The sequence below is a fragment of the Erythranthe guttata genome, chromosome 13, assembly GCF_056151865.1.
Source record: "Erythranthe guttata isolate IM_541 chromosome 13, IM_541, whole genome shotgun sequence".
Classification (NCBI taxonomy): Eukaryota; Viridiplantae; Streptophyta; class Magnoliopsida; order Lamiales; family Phrymaceae; genus Erythranthe; species Erythranthe guttata.
In genome coordinates this window covers 17,422,501-17,440,539 of record NC_142545.1, presented here as the reverse complement: position 1 = coordinate 17,440,539, position 18,039 = coordinate 17,422,501, and the positions used below count along the sequence as shown (strand labels likewise).

Sequence of the window (18,039 nt, the reverse complement as noted above, 5' to 3'; positions counted from 1 at the left end):
TATCCAACAGGGAATATATTGATTTTTTTTTTTAAATTTAAATTTAATCTGGTGATCGCATGACAGAGAATAAAATAGTTACTTCTAACACAAGTGTTTTTTTCTTAAACCCTTTTTCGTGTCAATTCTCCGCAATAAAAGAAACATCTTAGTAAAAGAGAATCAATATTTACATACGGCTCGCTTGGTTCTTTTCTATCCCCTCCGTATTATTTTAAGCATCCGATTTGATAAGTTGTTTTCAGAACTGATAAGTTGTTACGTCGTATTTTTTCTTAATTATTTTTTGAAGTGTGTTTGGGTAATTAAATTATGGGGTGGAAATACTTTCTTTTTTAAAATTATCTTAAAAGCTCTATAACAACTTACTTTTTGAAATGTTTAAATATTTTTTGAAAAAAATTACAAAATACTTTGGAAGGGCTTATAAGTTCGTTTTAAACATCTTATATGCTGTTTATCACGTTTTATTTGATTGGTATATGGTTTAGAAATAAATCAAAACAATTAGGCTTTCAATTTGATGGCTCTACCGCTGCCTATACCATACATAAACTGCAAAATTTAAATCATTTTCGAACTTACGAATCAAATGCCAATCTTGAAATTGAACAGATTTGAAGTGAAATATGATTCTACAAAAATCTTTGAGCAACAAAAAAAGAATCTTCAAAGGAAACAAATAAAATCCCGAATTCCCGATTATCGACCTGCGTACAGTTTTTCTTCCCCACCAAACTTTAAATGTGGGAACAAGATCACGTTCCTGTAGATTCATGTTAAACCCACACGTTAAATATCGAGGGCATAAAAATAATATTGCTGGAGAACCTTAACTCTTTTTCCCATAAAAAAACACGATTCTTCGAGTATTTTTTTTCCGAGTACAATGTACCTTAGCTTACATAGCCAAACAGATATCTAGTGCTCCTCGATATGTCGATACTTTCGTCTACACATTTAATTCTTTGCTTCGCGTGCTAAGTGGAATATGAATACATAGTTTGTAAAAAAAAAGACATTCATTTTACAGACAGCCTCTACAATAGGCTCGATAAAAATACAATACAGAGAGCTCTGTCCCAGGGAAGAATATCCCCTTCTTCGCTGATTACATCGATGAACGAATAATTTATTTTAAATCTGTAACAGCAACATTGCTTCCAAATAGCCCTGATTAAGAAGACAACTCTAGAAGCAAATTTAAATAAACGAGATACGCGCATAAAAGTTTTAGTGCATGCTGCGGTTGAGCAATCCCTGAAATGATATATACAGATCTTTATTGTCCGTCCCGAAAATATCTTCTGCTTTTCTTAGTGTCTCCTGAAAAAGTATTTCATGATAAAAAGAGTAAGAGAGATTGATAAAGTATTTAATTTAGGATGTACTCAGTTTTTCTTTTTTATGGTCACCTCTCGAGATTGTCTTTGAGCGTTTAATTCCTTTATATTCGTCAGAAATGCGGTGAACTGCTCAAGCGATAAACGACTCCTAGCTTGACGGAAGAACTCCTTTCCATCAATTCGAGGTGTACGACCTACAATATTTTTATTTTAAATTAGAAATATATAAATAAATTTGGAACACTCGAGCCAGTAGCGGAGCATGAATTTGTCTTAACGTGTGTTTGGGGGGGGGGGCAATATTCACTAAAACTTCTCTAGGGTGCCAACAATACTTCAAATTTTTCATACGATAAGAAATCTTTAAAGAAAATAGTAAGTGCTAAATTAGGGGTGGAAATCGGACGGATCGAAATTGGCACTTGTGGAAGAAATCCATTTTTTTTCGGAAGTGAAAACTAATTCTAATTCCGTTCCAAAAAGGATGGGAAAAATCAGAAACCGGAATTTTGGAAATTGGAGAGAAAAAATTAGTTCCAAATCGGAAATTTGGGATTCGGGACTTTCAAATGTTTAGTCAACAATAAGCTAACATAAAATATATATTGTAAAAATATTGATATTATAAGTGTAATTATTGGAAAATGTTCGGAAATTTTGGGAAGAAAAATTGGATTGGAAATTGGAATATAATATGTATTCCATTCCGTTAAAAAAATCGGAGGAACTTTCGGAATTCGCAATGAGAAATATTGTTTTAAAATTGGAAATCCCGTTGCAAGTTCCACCCCTCGGTCATGGAGAGTTCACAAGTCAAAATCAATTCCGTTTTCATATGAAATAGTGATTTTCCATCAGGTAAAAAATAAAACTGAATTAATTAGTCGAGACATTTACTGACCTGGCTGTGGACGACCCCTAGGAGGAGAGTTAGCAGCTGAAGACTGCTGACTGGACGGGTACCATGACGAAAATGAAAGGGACCCACGCCCATCGTACTGACCTGTAGGAGAAGCAGCTCCCGAGGTTTTCCGAGGAGAGACAGCTGCTGAGTACCTTCTTGGGGAGACACTAGTTGAAATTACTGTTGGAGTTGCATTAGGAGTGAGACGGGGCGTTATATACGGAGTGATGGAAAATCTATGTCCGCCTTGCTTAGTCACTGCACCCGAGAAGTAATAATCAGCAAATTTTGTTATTACATACACGACAACCTTGGCCCTCGTCACAATCAGACAATATCGATATATAAGTTCGAGCATGTACCGTCGTCGTTTGTGCTTGCACTGTCGGTGGACCAGCTATATGAATGATGCTTTGTGTAGCCATTTGAGTCATCTAGAAATATAGAGCCACAAAATAAAACTAAATAAACAACTGCGTAGGACAATAAGAAAATGGAATGTAATAGTTAGGTAAATTCAAATTTATTGTTATAACACGAGATTACCATCGGTGGAATAGGCCTTGGGTGCCTGGTCATAAGTTCCGATATCTACAGTTTGCTGGTGCAATAGAAATTTAAGTTTAGGTTTTAAGATCGGGGCAAATAAAACATTCTTGGTGTTAGACAACGAATTGAAAATAAACGAGTAAAAGTTATGTGCAACCATACAGGTGAATTTTCTTCGTTCAACGACTGCATCAGTTGTCTCTTAAATGTCTCAAGCTGCCAAATGAAAAGAAGTCAGATATTTTCCGGGCAAAGAATGTGTTGGAATCGGAATAAACGAGACATAGGTCAAACTTGAATGAAAACGGATATTAGCTCCATATCGAAATTTTAAATTGCAATTACCAAACATTAGTAGCCATAAGAATACAACTTGAGGAAAACCGAGAAAACGGGGCATCAAACGCAAGCGCAACAAAAAGACCAAACACGAGCACATGATTGTTACAAACTTCAATTCAAATTGTCATGGTTACTATATTAAGTTCAGCAAAGATTCGAAAGGATGAAATGTAACATGGAGAGGATGCAATTAGTAATTGGACCACCAAACATAGTATCAATATACGAACAGAAAATCATATCTTAATTAGTGGCGCTGTTCGGCACTTCTGTTGTCCAAATTTAAGGAAAAATAATAATACAAAACAAATATTATTTATTACCTTGGCCAAATCACGAGTCAGCTTCTTTACAGTCATAGCCAAGGATTCTTTCTCCTTCACCAGATTCTTCTGCAATTCAAAATTATAGTCAAAACCTTAACCTAGAAAACTTCACAAAATTATAAATTAACCCCCCCAAAAAAAAAGTTTTTGAAGAAACTAAAAAATACATTATCTTCGCGCGTGATTTTCAATCGCAGCTCGGCGTCTTGATACGCGCCCTCGAGCTGGGAGACCTTGTCCTCGAGCTCGTCAACGAGCCGGTCTTTCTCGACGAGCTTTTGACGGAGCCTCGCCGACTCGGACTCGAGCTTCGTGACCCGGGACGCGATTGCCATGGACGTTATCTTACGGGCCAGATCCAGCTGGTCGTACGGGTCCGTGGGTATAACCGACAAAATCTCGTCGGGTAGATTAAAGTCCGGCCCGACCCGACTTAGGTCACCGCCACCGCCGCCGTGAGCCATCTATCGCCGGGGAAAATGATTCAATTTCGACAAACTTGAATTAGGGAAATATTTAAAGCCTTCTGAACGTCGTCGGAGAGTTCTATGCGGTGGGTGGGTGGGGTTGATGAATAACGTGACGGAATATATAGGAATTTAATTTATTTATTTATTGGTTTAATTATTAATTTAGGTATATTGGTGAGAAAATGCGTGGAATGCGGTGGGTGGGTTTGAAATTTTGGGTTTCCCTCCTCAAAACGGATCCTTTTCCAACGCAATAAATGCCAAAATGGGTTCTCTTTTCCGGGTCGCGTTTGGTCTCCGGGTCGGGCTGTCCTAATCTGTACCAATCGCCGTTCGCCATAAAAGGCTTAATTTAAGACATTAAATATATATCTGTCCGAAATTTAAAAATTTGGCCGAAAATTCCTACACAGTTTTGATCCTTATATTATCTACTTTTTTCGATTCTGGTCCTTAAAATTTTTATGGCGCGAAATTAGTTCTCAAATAACTAGTTTTTTTACAATTTTCGGTCACTATTTGATTTGTGTGTTAACTTTGACGGGAAAAGTACGTGACCATGCGCTTCTACCCCCTTTCTTCCCTGTATTTATAATCCTCGAATTTAAAAGGAATGAAAATGATAGGTTTTAAAAAGGGGAAATCGTTACCAATCTCCGATGATTATTCGTTTATATCCAAATTTAGAATATTGCATTTTGTAGCCTTAAAATACAAATAGCAATCAGTTAGGTATTCTGATAAGTACAAAAGGATCCCGCGAAACTTATTTGATTTCATTATTATTAACTTTGTGACAACATAATAGCTTCTTTTAGGTACTTGACTATTTTCAAGATGTGTTCGGGTTCATTTACATATGTTGCTTCTGTGAACATAGTAGCTAAATAATCCCATCGCTACGTAAATTAGTTAGACTGCAAAATAACTCATGGAATTGCTTGTAATTATAAATATAGAGTGATTTTTTTCGTAATTAACTCTTAGCCCAGGGGGCTTTTGTAATTTGCTAGTATATATATATTTTTTCTTTTCTTTTTGTTTTTTTATAAAATAAATTTGCTTGTCAATTCACGCTTCACAAATTAATATCTTATTTTATAAATATATTTATTTAGGTATATAAAGATGCAGGTTAATTCTATTTGTACGACATCTTAAATGTCGTGCCGGTTTCATTTAATGCTATCAACAGTAGCGAAGCTGAATGGAGCCGGCGAAAGTACGAACAATTATGATTTCATCACATTACCTAATCTTTCAACAACTGCCTAATCTTCAACAAATCCCAAAACTTTCTTTATTAAAAGCCGAGTGAAAAATCAAAAATCAAGAATAAAAAAAAAATCTCACTCTGCGATCAAATGGCGATCTCTGAAATTTTCCTGTTCATCATCATCATCATCATCGTCCTCCCCACCATGCTTCTCCTCTACGTATGGAGAACCAAAACCCCGGCAAAAACCTCGCTCCCCACGAACTGGCCACTGGTCGGAATGCTGCCGGCGATTCTCCAGAACTGCCACCGTATCCAGCCTTACTTCACCGAGATCCTCACCGAATCCGGCGGCACGTTTCAGCTCAAATTCCCCAGAGTTTTCAACATGGATATGCTCCTCACTTCCCACCCTCCAAACATCCACCATATTTTCAGCAGAAACTTCTCCAACTATCCCAAGGGCCCCGAATTCCGAAAAGTATTCGAAATCCTGGGAGATGGGATTTTCAACGCCGATTTTGAGTTATGGGAGCTTCACCGGAGAACCACTCTCTCATTCTTGAACCATTCAGATTTCTACGGTTTGTTGGAGAGCTCCGTTTGGGAGAAGGTGGAAACCGGGCTTTTGCCGGTTCTCGATGATTTCTCCGAAAAACGGGCAAGTTTCGATTTCCAAGATGTTTTCCAGAGGTTCGCTTTCGATAGTATTTGTCGGTTGGTGTTGGACCACGATCCGCGGAGCTTGTGCCGGGACTTGCCGTATGTTGCTTCGGAGAAGGCGTTTAACGGTACAACTCAAGCGCTGTTGTATCGGCATCTATTGCCCGAGAGCATTTGGAAGCTCCAACGATGGCTTCGTGTCGGCGAGGAAAGGAAGCTTAGCCAAGCTTGGGAGGCGTTCGACGAATTCATTTACCCGATTATCGACTTCAACGAGAAAAACCCGAAAAGCGATCACAACAACTTGTTAGCGTCTTTCCGAAAGGCGTACGAAGAAAAAAACGGCTCATCGTCGTCGACTAGGGATTTTTTAAGGGACACTGTTTTGAGTTTGATGTTTGCAGGGAGGGACACCACAAGCACTTGTCTCACGTGGTTTTTCTGGCTAGTCGCTACGAACCCGAAAGCCGAAATCGAGATTCTTGAAGAAATCGAGTCGAAATTGATGCGTCAAAAAGACGAGGGCGGCGAGAAATGGAGATTGTTCAATGTCGAAGATTCCCACAAGCTAGTTTACCTACATGGAGCTTTGTGCGAATCTTTGAGGTTGTTCCCTCCGGTGGCGTTGGAGCACAAAGCTCCAATTCAACCCGATAATCTGCCTAGTGGCGATTATGTAAAATCGAATGCGAAAGTGATAGTTTGTTTCTATTCGACCGGAAGAATGGAGTCGGTGTGGGGAAAGGATTGCTTGGAGTTCAAGCCGGAGAGATGGATTTCGGCTAGTGGAGGGATAAAGCACGAGCCTTCTTACAAGTTCCCGGCTTTCAATGCCGGGCCGAGAACTTGTTTGGGCAAACAAATGGCTTTCGTTCAAATGAAAATGTTGGCCGCGACGATCGTATATCATTACAAGATCGAGCTTGTGGAGGGGCATGTCGTCGCTCCTCGCGACTCCGTCATACTTCATGCGAAAAATGGATTGAAGGTCACGTTGTCCAAACGAAATGTCTGATTAATTTCGTCACCGAGAAAGTTCGGTTAGTGCCGAACATATGTTGTAAGATAGCCAGCCGTATGTGTGTTGAATAAAGAGGGCGAGCTGGAGTACTGAAGGTGTTTGAATTAGTTCAAATACCAAGTTGAGTATCTGTGTATTTGTGTGCTTATGAACGGTAAACATCTACAAAGTTGTATTTCACGTCGTGTAGCATAGTATAAGTGTCAGTAGTAACGTTTCGTACTAATAAAAATGTTATTTTGAATACCAGCCCAGTTCATATTTCCTAATTGGGCCCAGCCATTTTCTTTTTATTTATTTTTTTACTTTTTTGTTTCTGGTATTTTTCCAATCAAAGCCCAATGGGCTTTCTAGAAATGCACACTTGAGAGAACAAATGATGAAACGACGACAAAGGAATTACAGTTTTAGTCCCTCAAATTTTGCACCGTTTTCACATTTGGTCGTCCTTGTTCATAAAGAAATAAATTTAGTCTTCGTGTTTCAAATATTCAACACCTTTTAGTCAATTTTCTGTTAGTACCTAACAAAATTAAGCAGGTGCCTCATCACTATCTTAACTGACGGACAAACGGTAAATTGACGAAGAAGACCAATAATATTAAATTGTTGAAACATAAATGACCAAATGCGTTTTTTATATAAACATGGAGTGACAAAATATGAGATCGTGCGTGCGTCGAAGGACAGAAACTGTAATTTTTCCACAAGGAAAGGAAACGAGGAACTCGTGTTTCACTTCACTGTGAATTGTACCAGAAAGTGGTCTCCCCTTAGCCATCTTATCTTATGACTTGTGAGAGATGAGTTATGAATTGTACGAGTGGTCCTTTTTCTTATATGTCAATTCATTGCTGTCACATGTTTTGTTTCATGAAAGTTAATGAATTTGGCCAATTTTATTTCTAACCCCCTTCCGATTTGTACCACTCCGATTTATATTTGACATAAAAAACTTCAGACACTGGAAATAGCGTAAATTACCAGATCACCCTAAGGTGGGGTTGAAATTGAATTACCAAAAACCCCAGTAAGTAGTAAATACTATAGTTAACCAAAAGTTTCCACATAAAACATTCAATAGACGAAACAAATTTTTTTTTATTCCACATTTAAAATTTCTAAGATATTTTGGAAGCAAAATTAAGATTAATTATTTACTATTTATGAAAAAACGATGATTGATTATCAGATGTAGCATCTAGAAAACGTTGAGTAGTGACTAGTGAGAGTACAATTCAATAAGGGGCAAAATGCAAGATAAATTCTATTTGTGGGGTGCAATCTGCTAAAAAAGTATAATTAGAGGGCGTAATATGGCAAAACAGCTTAATTGGATCAGTGCAATTAGCAAATTACCACATTAACCAAAAAAGAAAAAAAAACGTCTTTATCCTAAAAATATTGAAATTCAATCTAGAAAAAATATCCACTCACACAGACCTCTGGTTCTCTCTCTCTTTTCCTTTTCTGTAGATAAAGATAAGGATTTTATTTAATTCCCATTAAAAATATTATTTGGGTTCTATTCAATCAGCAGAAGCCGAGAAAACACCAGTCTGGCTAGCTAGCTAGCTTAGCTCCAACTCCAATGGCGATCTTTGAATACCCCGAGATCTTCTTGTTTCTCTTACCCGCCATGATTCTATTCCTTGTTTGGAGAACCAAAACCCAGAAAAAAACCTCGTTGCCGACGAACTGGCCACTCGTCGGAATGCTGCCGGGGATTCTACAAAACTCCCACCGGATCCACGATTACGCTACAGATGTTCTTCGAGAAAGCGGCGGCACTTTTCAGTTCAAATTTCCCGGGTTTTTCAACATGGATATGCTGGTCACCTGCGACCCGGCAAACATCCACCATATCTTCAGCAGAAACTTCTCGAACTATCCAAAGGGCCCCGAGTTCAGGAAGATATTCGAAATCCTGGGGGACGGAATCTTCAACGCCGACTTTGAGTTGTGGGAGCTTCACCGGAGAACCACGCTGGCATTCTTGAACCACACGAAGTTCTACGGCTTGTTGGAGAGCTCCGTTTGGGAGAAGGTGGGAACCGGGCTTTTACCGGTTCTTGATGATTTGATCGCCAACAGTAATGAAGTTGACTTGCAGGATGTTTTCCAGAGGTTGACTTTTGATAACATTTGCAAGCTCGTGTTGGACTATGATCCCTGCAGCTTGTCCGTCGACATGCCGTATATACCGTCCGAAAAGGCGTTCAACGACGCCGTTGAAGCACTTTTGTACAGGCACGTGCTGCCTGAGAGTGTTTGGAAGCTTCTCAAATGGCTGGAATTAGGTAAAGAGAAGAAGCTTGTCGAAGCTTGGAAGGCGTTCGATGATTTCATATATCCGCTTATCCCTTCGACTTTCGAAGGAGATAAGCGCGATGATCACAACATGTTGGCATGTTTTCGGAAGGCGTACGAAGATAAATTGTCGAACAAGGGTTTGAGTACTAGTACAACAACAACTAGGGACTTTCTGAGGGACACTGCGTTGAGTTTGATGTTCGCGGGTCGAGATACGACGAGCACTTGTCTCACGTGGCTTTTCTGGCTAATCGCCAAAAACCCTTCAACCGAAACGAAGATTCTTGAAGAAATCGAGATCGAATTCAAGAAATGGAGATTGTTTAGTGTGGAAGAGTCGCGTAGGTTGATTTACCTACACGGGGCTTTGTGCGAGTCTTTGAGGTTGTTCCCTCCGGTGGCGTTGGAGCATAAAGCTCCAATTCAACCCGATAATCTTCCTAGTGGCGATTACGTAAAATCGAATGCGAAAGTGATAGTTTCGTTCTATTCGACCGGGAGAATGGAGTCGGTATGGGGAAAAGATTGCTTGGAGTTCAAGCCGGAGAGATGGATTTCGGCTAGTGGTGGGATAAAGCACGAGCCTTCGTACAAGTTTCCGGCGTTTAATGCCGGACCGAGAACTTGTCTCGGCAAAGAGATGGCGTTCGCACAAATGAAAATGGTGGCGGCTACGATTATATATCGTTACAAGATCGAGCTTTTGGAAGGTGGTGGTTATCCGGTTGTTTCTCCTCGTGACTCCATTATACTACAGGCCAAACATGGATTGAAGGTCAGGTTATCTAGAAGAAATTAATGTCTGATTAATTAAAGAAGCTGTCGAATTTGGTGTGTATTTTTTTTAAATCAAGATTTGGTGTCTTAGCATTGTAAATTATGGTGTGAGAGATTTATAATAATTGTAAGGTCAAATTAGTGACTTTTGAGGTATGCTGAAATTGCGAAAATCCCTGCATGTTATGGTAATTATAACCACCCTTCAATTGTGTCTTACACGTCTGTTCTTATTTTTATTTTTTACTGTGTCAAATTTACCTATTGAATGATGGTTTTTTTTCGTAAGACAATACATAGTTAAGCGTGTAGTTGTGATTATCCAAACAAGAGGGATTTTTTTTGTAATTTTAGCTTATTTCATGGGTGACCTTAATTTGCCCGAGATAGTAATGTTTGTGGTCGGTGATTGTGTGGTGTGAAACGTTTGAAGATAAAGGCATATGTGATTGATTGCCTTTTACATCAGTATTTCAATTCTATGAATATATTTGCTTGAGATTTTGAATTCAAGTTCGAAGTGCATTATTACATTTGATTTCATTTGTTAGTATTAAAAATTTAAATTATATTCGTAATTGATATTGTCAGAAAAGCTGATTTGGCATATTGGGCTGGGCCAATATTTCTTACTTTTAGCCCAACCGAAAGTCAAGCCCATGTAACTCAAATTAAGCGGGAAACTCAATCATAATAAAGTTAAGAAATAGTAAAATGGACACAAATTTTGAAAAAAAATAGTAACTCCCAACTTCCCTAAATAATAGTCGTTTTTCAAATTTGTACAAATCTCAAGCAACTTAGTAAATATGTCTTGATTTTAGGAAAATCAGTATTGTTAGACTACACAATGCCCTTATTTATTAATTAATTCAGATAGAGTGTTGAATAGTTAATAAAATGGCACAATATGTAATTAATGCAGCGTTGAAATTCTAAATAAAATTCTCAAAAGTGCCAGATATTGTGAGGCGGAGGTGGTGAAGGGTTCATATCATAATCACAAAGGATCATTGTTTGTCTAGCTAACTATGTTTTGCTGCATTAACTTCCTCAAAAGTATTCACTCATATTTGCCCACTCAAATGTTTTTTGAGCATTTTTTATATTTTTATTTTTCAATAATCCTAATAATTTGCTTATTGTAAAGCACGATAATTCTTTTTTTTAGTTGTTAAGTAATTTAATTTTATGTATAGCCATTTTTGCATTTGATAAGAATAATGTAATTATGTGTACTAATAATTTATGACATTAGTGAGTACGAAGGGATAATTATAAAGTGGGGAATATGTTAATTAATTAGCAAATATCATTGAAAAATTATGAAATTATGATTTCTACACAACTAATATTCATTAACTATATGATGAGTCATGCAAGAAATTAGTTATATCCAGCCTAAATTGCAGTTCCCTTACCTAAATGTGAGGCATTGCACTTAATTTTTGCCAAACTGCTGCCAATTTTAGATATCGATCGACAAGAAATCGTAAACGTTTTCGTTTATTATAAAGGCAACGAATCGATAACGTGCAAACATATTGTAATTAAACACGAAAAATCCGAATCCAAGCTCTAATGGCCATCTTTGAATATCCTGATCTTTTCTTGTTTATCCTCACCATAATTATTTTCCTTTTTGTTTGGGGTACTAAAATCCGGGAAAAAACCTCGTTGCCCACAAACTGGCCACTAGTCGGAATGCTGCCGGCGATTCTTCTGAACTGCCACCGGATACACGCCTATTTTACAGAGATTCTCACTGAATCCGGCGGCACGTTTCAACTCAAATTCCCCGGGGTTTTCAACATGGATATGTTGGTTACTTGTGACCCTAAAAATATCCACCATATTTTCAGCAGAAACTTCTCGAACTATCCAAAGGGTCCGGAATTCAAGAAGATGTTCGAAATCTTGGGAGATGGGATTTTCAACGCCGATTTTGAATTGTGGGAGCTTCACCGAAGAAACACTCTCTCGTTCTTGAACCATACGAAGTTTTACGACTTGTTGGAGCGTTCTATTTGGGAGAAGGTGGAAACCGGGCTTTTGCCGGTTCTTGACGATTTTTCGGAACAAGGGATTGATTTTGATTTACAAGATATATTTCAAAGGTTCACTTTCGATAGTATCTGTAATTTGGTGTTAGATTACGATCCATGCAGCTTGTGCGTCGACATGCCACTTATTCCATGCGAGAAGGCGTTTAACGACGCCATCGAAGCCCTATTGTACAGGCATGTGCTGCCGGAGAGCATATGGAAGCTGCAAAAATGGCTGAGAATTGGTAAAGAAGGGAAGCTTATCGAAGCTTGGAAGGCGTTCGACGAATTCATATATCCGCTAGTTATCTCGTCGAAAGAGGATGAAGAGCGTAAAAAAGACGACGATTACAGCTTGTTAGCATCTTTTCGAAATGCCTACGAAGAAAAAATAATTATTAACGGTAATTGTTTTGGTGGTGGTTCGAAAACTACTACAACTAGAGATTTTCTAAGGGACACTGCGTTGAGTTTGATGTTCGCGGGTAGGGATACAACGAGCACTTGTCTCACGTGGCTTTTCTGGCTAATCGCCACAAACCCTTCAACCGAAACAAACATTCTTGAAGAAATCGAGACCGAATTCAAGAAATGGAGACTGTTCAATGTGGAAGAGTCGCGTAGGTTGATTTACCTACACGGGGCTTTGTGCGAGTCTTTGAGGTTGTTCCCTCCGGTGGCATTGGAGCATAAAGCTCCGATTGAACCCGACAATCTGCCAAGTGGTGATTACGTGAAATCGAATGCGAAAGTGATAGTTTCGTTCTATTCGACCGGAAGAATGGAGTCGGTATGGGGGGGAAATTGCTTGGAATTCAAGCCGGAGAGATGGATTTCACCGAGTGGCGGAGGGATAAAACACGAGCCTTCTTACAAGTTTCCGGCGTTTAATGCCGGACCGAGAACTTGTGTCGGCAAAGAAATGGCGTTCGTACAAATGAAAATGGTGGCAGCTACAATTATATATCACTACAAGATTCAGCTTGTGGAGGGTAATGATGTAATTTCTCCACGTGATTCTATCATACTTCAAGCAAAGCATGGATTGAAGGTCACGTTATCCAAAAGAAATGTCTGATTAATTAATTAATTAATTAATTAAGCAACTAAGCAAGAGTTTGTGGCAAAATAAGCTAGATGAGCTATAGGTGAATAAAGCAAGTACTATATACATAAATATATACGTACAGTACTGTTTAATTGGTTTGATTTCCAAACACATGCATGCATGTGCAAAACCCTAAGCAATATATGGTTAGCTATATTTCAAAAAAAAAAATCGCTATTAAAGAAAAAAGAAAAAAAAAAGAAATTAGTTATTGTCATTCAATTGCATAACTAGCTAAATTTTTTGTTTTCTTTTTCCTTTTTAATTTTTTTAATAGATGTGAAAATGATACCTTTAAAATTTATTTAATTAGTTTGTAGTACTAATAGATTGGATAGGTAAGTTAAATGGTCCTTTTCATTATCTGATCACAAGTTAGTAATGGCCCGCCATGCATATATATAAATCATAATTATGAACTTGTCCACAAATTAATTAGGTTAGTTATAACTAGGGGTGGCAATTTCTCAACTTGGACCGGATCCGATCTGGATCCATGTGGATCGGATGCAAAAGGAACCGGATCCAATATCAACCTACATTGATGATGCTAAAGTTTAGATCACCTGGGGTGGTGTAGAAAATGAGCTGGGAGAGCAAAACAGATCAGTAGCTTGACAACTTGATGATCCTGAGGTACCTGCGATCATAGAACACATGAACTAAGCCGGGAGTTGATCCGGCGGAAACCCCTCCGACGCTCAAGTCAGACATGCTGATAGTAGAAATAGTCCAGAGAATAAGTATTGTAGTATTGCTCAGTTAATAGGACGTACCTTAATAAAATGAGTAAAACCTCTATTTATATGTCGTTTATTGGGTTGTGTTTGCTTTGTTGGGCCCAAACCTTACTTGAAGGTGTTTGGGCCTCGGTGATATTAGTCTTCGATATTGGGCTCGTAGCCCAGTAGGTAAAGAAATTGTAGGCCCATTGGGTTGGCCCAATTAGGCATATCATTAAGCCCCCCACTCTCGAGTCGATGTGGGGGCCATGTTGTGATGGGTCTCAAATCGTGTCGAGAGTAAAAATTGTAAAGTCGATCGTTGGCGTATGGCCTAATGGTATGCGAAAACGCGTTGGAGCGTGTGTCGGAGGGGCGTGAATGCGTGTTGGCGCATAGCGCGACAAGGTTGTCGCGATATAAGTTAATTGAGTCGTCGGTTTTGTCCCGCGACGATGTAGTAGCGAATTATCTCCTCGTGGGAGTTGTCTTGTCGCGGGGTAATAGTGTTGATCGAGTTATCTCCTCGTGGGAGTTGTCTCGCGATAATGTAGTAGCACGGATCAAGTAATCTCCTCGTGGGAGTTGTCTATGGGGTAATCGAGTTGATCGAGTTACGTCCTCGTGGATGTTGTCTCACGATAGTGTAGTAGCACGGAGCTAGTATTCTCCTCGTGGGAGTTGTTATTTTTCGACATTGTCAATGTTTTGACGCGTTGCTTATATGTGTTTACATATAGCCTTGTGCGTGATGTACTTGAGGAGGGGATCAGACTCTCAAGATTTTTTTTTATGGGGGTCGTGCCCCTTGTTAGACCTCGTGGGTCTTAAGTATGTTTGGACCGTGGCCACGTTTTAATGAATGACCCATCGAAAACAAGTAGATAAATTTGAGTAATCAAGCTGGCCAGGCTATATAGATTCTCATAATGTCTCTAAGTGCTTCTAGGGTTGTAATCGTGCTAACTTGAGCTTGTGATTATATAGTGAATTTCGGGCGAGTTGTCTCCTCATGGAGTTGTCTCGCGGTGAGTAATATTTATCGAGTGAGGTGGTTGCACGTGGGAGTTGCCTTGCAACGGATTTGTAGTATCGAGCGAGTTGGCTCCTCGTGGGAGTTGTCTCGCTGCGGGTTGTGGTACCGAGCGAGTTGGCTCCTCGTGGGAGTTGTCTCGCTGCGGGTTCGTAGTACCGAGCGAGTTGGCTCCTCGTGGGAGTTGCCTCGCTGCGGGTCGTAGGATGGAGCGACTGGTCTTCTCGTAGGAGTTATCTCGTTGTGGGTTCGCAGACCCGAGGGAGTTGACTCCTAGTGGGAGTTGCCTCGCAATGGGTTATATGACTGAGCGAGTTATCTCCTCGTGGGAGTTTCCTTGTAAGGGGTTGTAGGACCGAGCGAGTTGTCTCCTCGTGGGAGTTGCCTCGCTGCGGGTCGTGTTACTGCGCGAGTTGGCTCCTCGTGGGAGTTGCCTCGCTGCGGGTCGTAGGATGGAGCGAGTGGTCTTCTCGTAGGAGTTATCTCGTTGTGGGTTCGCAGACCCGAGGGAGTTGACTCATCGTGGGAGTTGCCTCGCAATGGGTTATATGACTGAGCGAGTTATCTCCTCGTGGGAGTTTCCTTGTAAGGGGTTGTAGGACCGAGCGAGTTGTCTCTTCGTGGGAGTTATCTCGTTGTGGGTTCGTATACCCGAGGGAGTTGACTCCTCGTGGGAGTTGCCTCGCAATGGGTTATATGACTGAGCGAGTTATCTTCTCGTGGGAGTTTCCTTGTAAGGGGTTGTAGGACCGAGCGAGTTGTCTCCTCGTGGGAGTTGCCTCGCTCCGGGTTGTATTACTGCGCGAGTTGGATCCTCGTGGGAGTTTCCTTGTAAGGGGTTGTAGGACCGAGCGAGTTGTCTCCTCGTGGGAGTTGTCTCACTGCGGGATGTAGGACAGAGCGAGTTTGCTCCTCGTGGGAGTTATCTCGCTGTGGTTTCGTAGATCCGAGGGAGTTGGCTCCTCGTGGGAGTTATCTCGCAACGGGTTATAGGACGGAGCGAGTGGTCTCCTTGTGGGAGTTATCTCGCTATGGTTTCGTAGACCCGAGGGAGTTGGCTCCTCGTGGGAGTTGTCTCGCTGCGGGTGGTAGTACTGAGCGAGTTGGCTCCTCGTGGGAGTTGTCTCGCAAGCCCCCCACTCTCGAGACGATGTGGAAGCCAAGTAGAAAATGGTACCGGATCGTGTTGAGAGTAGATCGGTGTTGTAGTGTTTCTTTAATCGTTGGCATGGCGTGGAGAAATAATTTTTTTATTTATTTTCCATTTGATAGCGAACGCAATTTGGTAGGTGCGTTAAAGAGCTCGCGCAATTTGGTGGAGCGCGTTGAAATTCTCTCGCGATTTGGTGAAGTGAGGTGAAATCTACGCGCAATTTGGTGGAGGGTAGCAAAAGTTGTGCCCAATTAGGTGGGAGCGCGCGCTCCAAGATGGCCTTGGGAGGCGCGCGCGCGTGTGCAAGAAATTTTTTTTTTTTTTTTTTCTGGCTGCTGGCGCGTGAAAGCCACGCGCGCGTGCTGTGCACGCGCGCCTCCTGCCTTTTTTTTTTTTTTTTTTTTTTTTTTTGCTGCTCGCGGCGCGCGCTACACCACGCGCGCGTGCTGTGCACGCTCGCCCTTTATATATATATATATATATATATATATATATATATATATATATATATATATATATATATATATATATATATATATATATATATATATATTTTTTTTTTAATGGAGCCGCGCGCGCGCGGCTTGGCTCGGCTCGCGCGCGCGGCTCGGCTGCTTTCTCCATTTTTAATTTTTATTCTCTTTTTTCTTCTTCTTCTTCTTCTTTTTTTTTTTCATCTTCTTCTTTTTTCTTCTATATTTTTCATCTTCTTCTTTTTTCTTCTATTTTTTCTTCTTCTTCTGGGGTCTCGCGTACGCGATTTTACCCCCCTTTTTTTTTTGTTGATAGTCACCCCCTTGGGGATGTTCTATTTTTTGAGTAGGGAGATTATCCTTGTTCCTTGAGATGGGATGTGCACCCCCTTGGGGATGTTCTATTTTTTGAGTAGAGAGATTATCCTCGTTCCTTGAGATGAGATGTGCACCCCCTTGGGGATGTTTTATTTTTTGAGTAGGGAGATTCTACTCGTCTCTTGAGATGTGATGTGAACCCACTTGGGGTTGAAAGGTAAGGGTGATGCCCAACCTTAGGATGGGGATAACTGCCCACTGTAGGATGAGGCGCTCGAGACCTATGGTCTGAGGTGGATGTGCACGGTTGTGCCATTGGTTCGCGCGTGCGCGTCAGACCATTTTTTCTGTTTTTTGAAGTAGGGACGTAAAACACTTGATGGGATGTGAAACCCCTTGGGGTTGAAAGGTAAGTGGATGTACCACCCTTGAGATGAGATACCCAACTTTAGGATGGGATAGCCCCCCATTTATGATGAAGCGATCACGAACCACTGGGGTGAGATGCCCAACCTTGGCGATATATGGTGCCACTGATTTAGTGGCAGCACGAGTTGAATCTTCCGTGATCATACGCTGAAGGTCTTCTTCGGTTATCTGAACCGTTCGAGAAGTAAGTAGAAATTGATCATGTTGAGGACCCAGTGGGGCCTCACGAGGAGGAGCGTTGGCTCCTGCTATGACGATGTATGGTGCCACTGCTTCAGTGGTAGCACAAGTTGAAGCTTCCGCGATTATACGCTGAAGGTCCTTATCGGTTATCTGAACCGTCAGAGGAGCAAGTAGAAGTTGATCTTGTTGAAGGTTCGGCGATCATATGTTGAAGGTCCTCTTCGGTTATTTGAACCGTTCGAGGGGGGCGGAAGTAGACCCCTAGAGAGTCGATGACCCATGGCGAATGAAATGTTTTGGGGGCACTGTGAACCCCCAGGGAGTCGATAACCCTTGGCGAACGAAATATTTTAGGGGCAGATGTAAGCCCCCAGGGAGTCGATAACCCTTGGCGAACGAAATATTTTGGGGGCGATGTAAGCCCCCAGGGAGTCGATGGCGGTGGTGCCATAGGTGGCTCCACATGTGGAGCAGGTGCTGGTATCGCGTTGGGAGCATCTGCTCCCATCGTGGCGATATATTGGGTCACGGCCTCTGTGGCAGCGCGAGTTGAAGCTTCTGCTATCATGCGTTGAAGCGCATCCTCGGTTATTTGAACCATTCGAGGAGCAGGGAGTGGTGGATCGGCGAGTGGTGGGTCCCGAGGGG

The 18,039-nt window shown here is 40.9% G+C and overlaps 3 protein-coding genes and 1 pseudogene across 4 annotated transcripts; 3 read left to right on the top strand and 1 right to left on the bottom strand.

Annotated features, from left to right (window-relative positions):
- Positions 1-1,003: 1,003 nt before the first annotated feature.
- On the bottom strand, positions 1,004-4,162 carry LOC105968839 (interactor of constitutive active ROPs protein). The gene is made up of 8 exons (XM_012993516.2): positions 3,635-4,162; positions 3,465-3,533; positions 2,962-3,015; positions 2,797-2,851; positions 2,613-2,684; positions 2,248-2,508; positions 1,416-1,540; positions 1,004-1,326 (listed from the first exon to the last, which is right to left on the bottom strand). Exons 1-8 carry the CDS (start codon positions 3,929-3,931, stop codon positions 1,234-1,236), a joined length of 1,026 nt encoding a protein of 341 aa, XP_012848970.2. The 5' UTR covers positions 3,932-4,162; the 3' UTR covers positions 1,004-1,233.
- A 970-nt stretch (positions 4,163-5,132) lies between these two features.
- LOC105968838 (alkane hydroxylase MAH1) lies at positions 5,133-7,086 on the top strand. Its single transcript, XM_012993515.2, has one exon. It carries the CDS (start codon positions 5,302-5,304, stop codon positions 6,829-6,831), a length of 1,530 nt encoding a protein of 509 aa, XP_012848969.2. The 5' UTR covers positions 5,133-5,301; the 3' UTR covers positions 6,832-7,086.
- Positions 7,087-8,273: 1,187 nt separating this feature from the next.
- LOC105968988 (alkane hydroxylase MAH1) lies at positions 8,274-10,146 on the top strand. Its single transcript, XM_012993703.2, has one exon. It carries the CDS (start codon positions 8,429-8,431, stop codon positions 9,947-9,949), a length of 1,521 nt encoding a protein of 506 aa, XP_012849157.2. The 5' UTR covers positions 8,274-8,428; the 3' UTR covers positions 9,950-10,146.
- A 1,301-nt stretch (positions 10,147-11,447) lies between these two features.
- Positions 11,448-13,329, top strand: LOC148766078 (alkane hydroxylase MAH1 pseudogene; annotated as a pseudogene). Its single transcript, XR_016029230.1, has one exon. The product of XR_016029230.1 is annotated as an alkane hydroxylase MAH1 pseudogene (transcript).
- The last annotated feature ends 4,710 nt before the right edge of the window (positions 13,330-18,039 follow it).

Coding starts and splice junctions, on each gene's coding strand:
- LOC105968839 (XM_012993516.2), bottom strand. CDS start 3,931: ATGGCTCACGGCGGCGGTGGCGGTGACCTAAGTCGGGTCGGGCCGGAC. Junction 3,016..3,464: donor TGACTCGTGATTTGGCCAAG/GTAATAAATAAT, acceptor TTCATTTGGCAG/CTTGAGACATTTAAGAGACA. Junction 2,509..2,612: donor TGCAAGCACAAACGACGACG/GTACATGCTCGA, acceptor TCTCGGGTGCAG/TGACTAAGCAAGGCGGACAT.
- LOC105968988 (XM_012993703.2), top strand. CDS start 8,429: ATGGCGATCTTTGAATACCCCGAGATCTTCTTGTTTCTCTTACCCGCC.
- LOC105968838 (XM_012993515.2), top strand. CDS start 5,302: ATGGCGATCTCTGAAATTTTCCTGTTCATCATCATCATCATCATCGTC.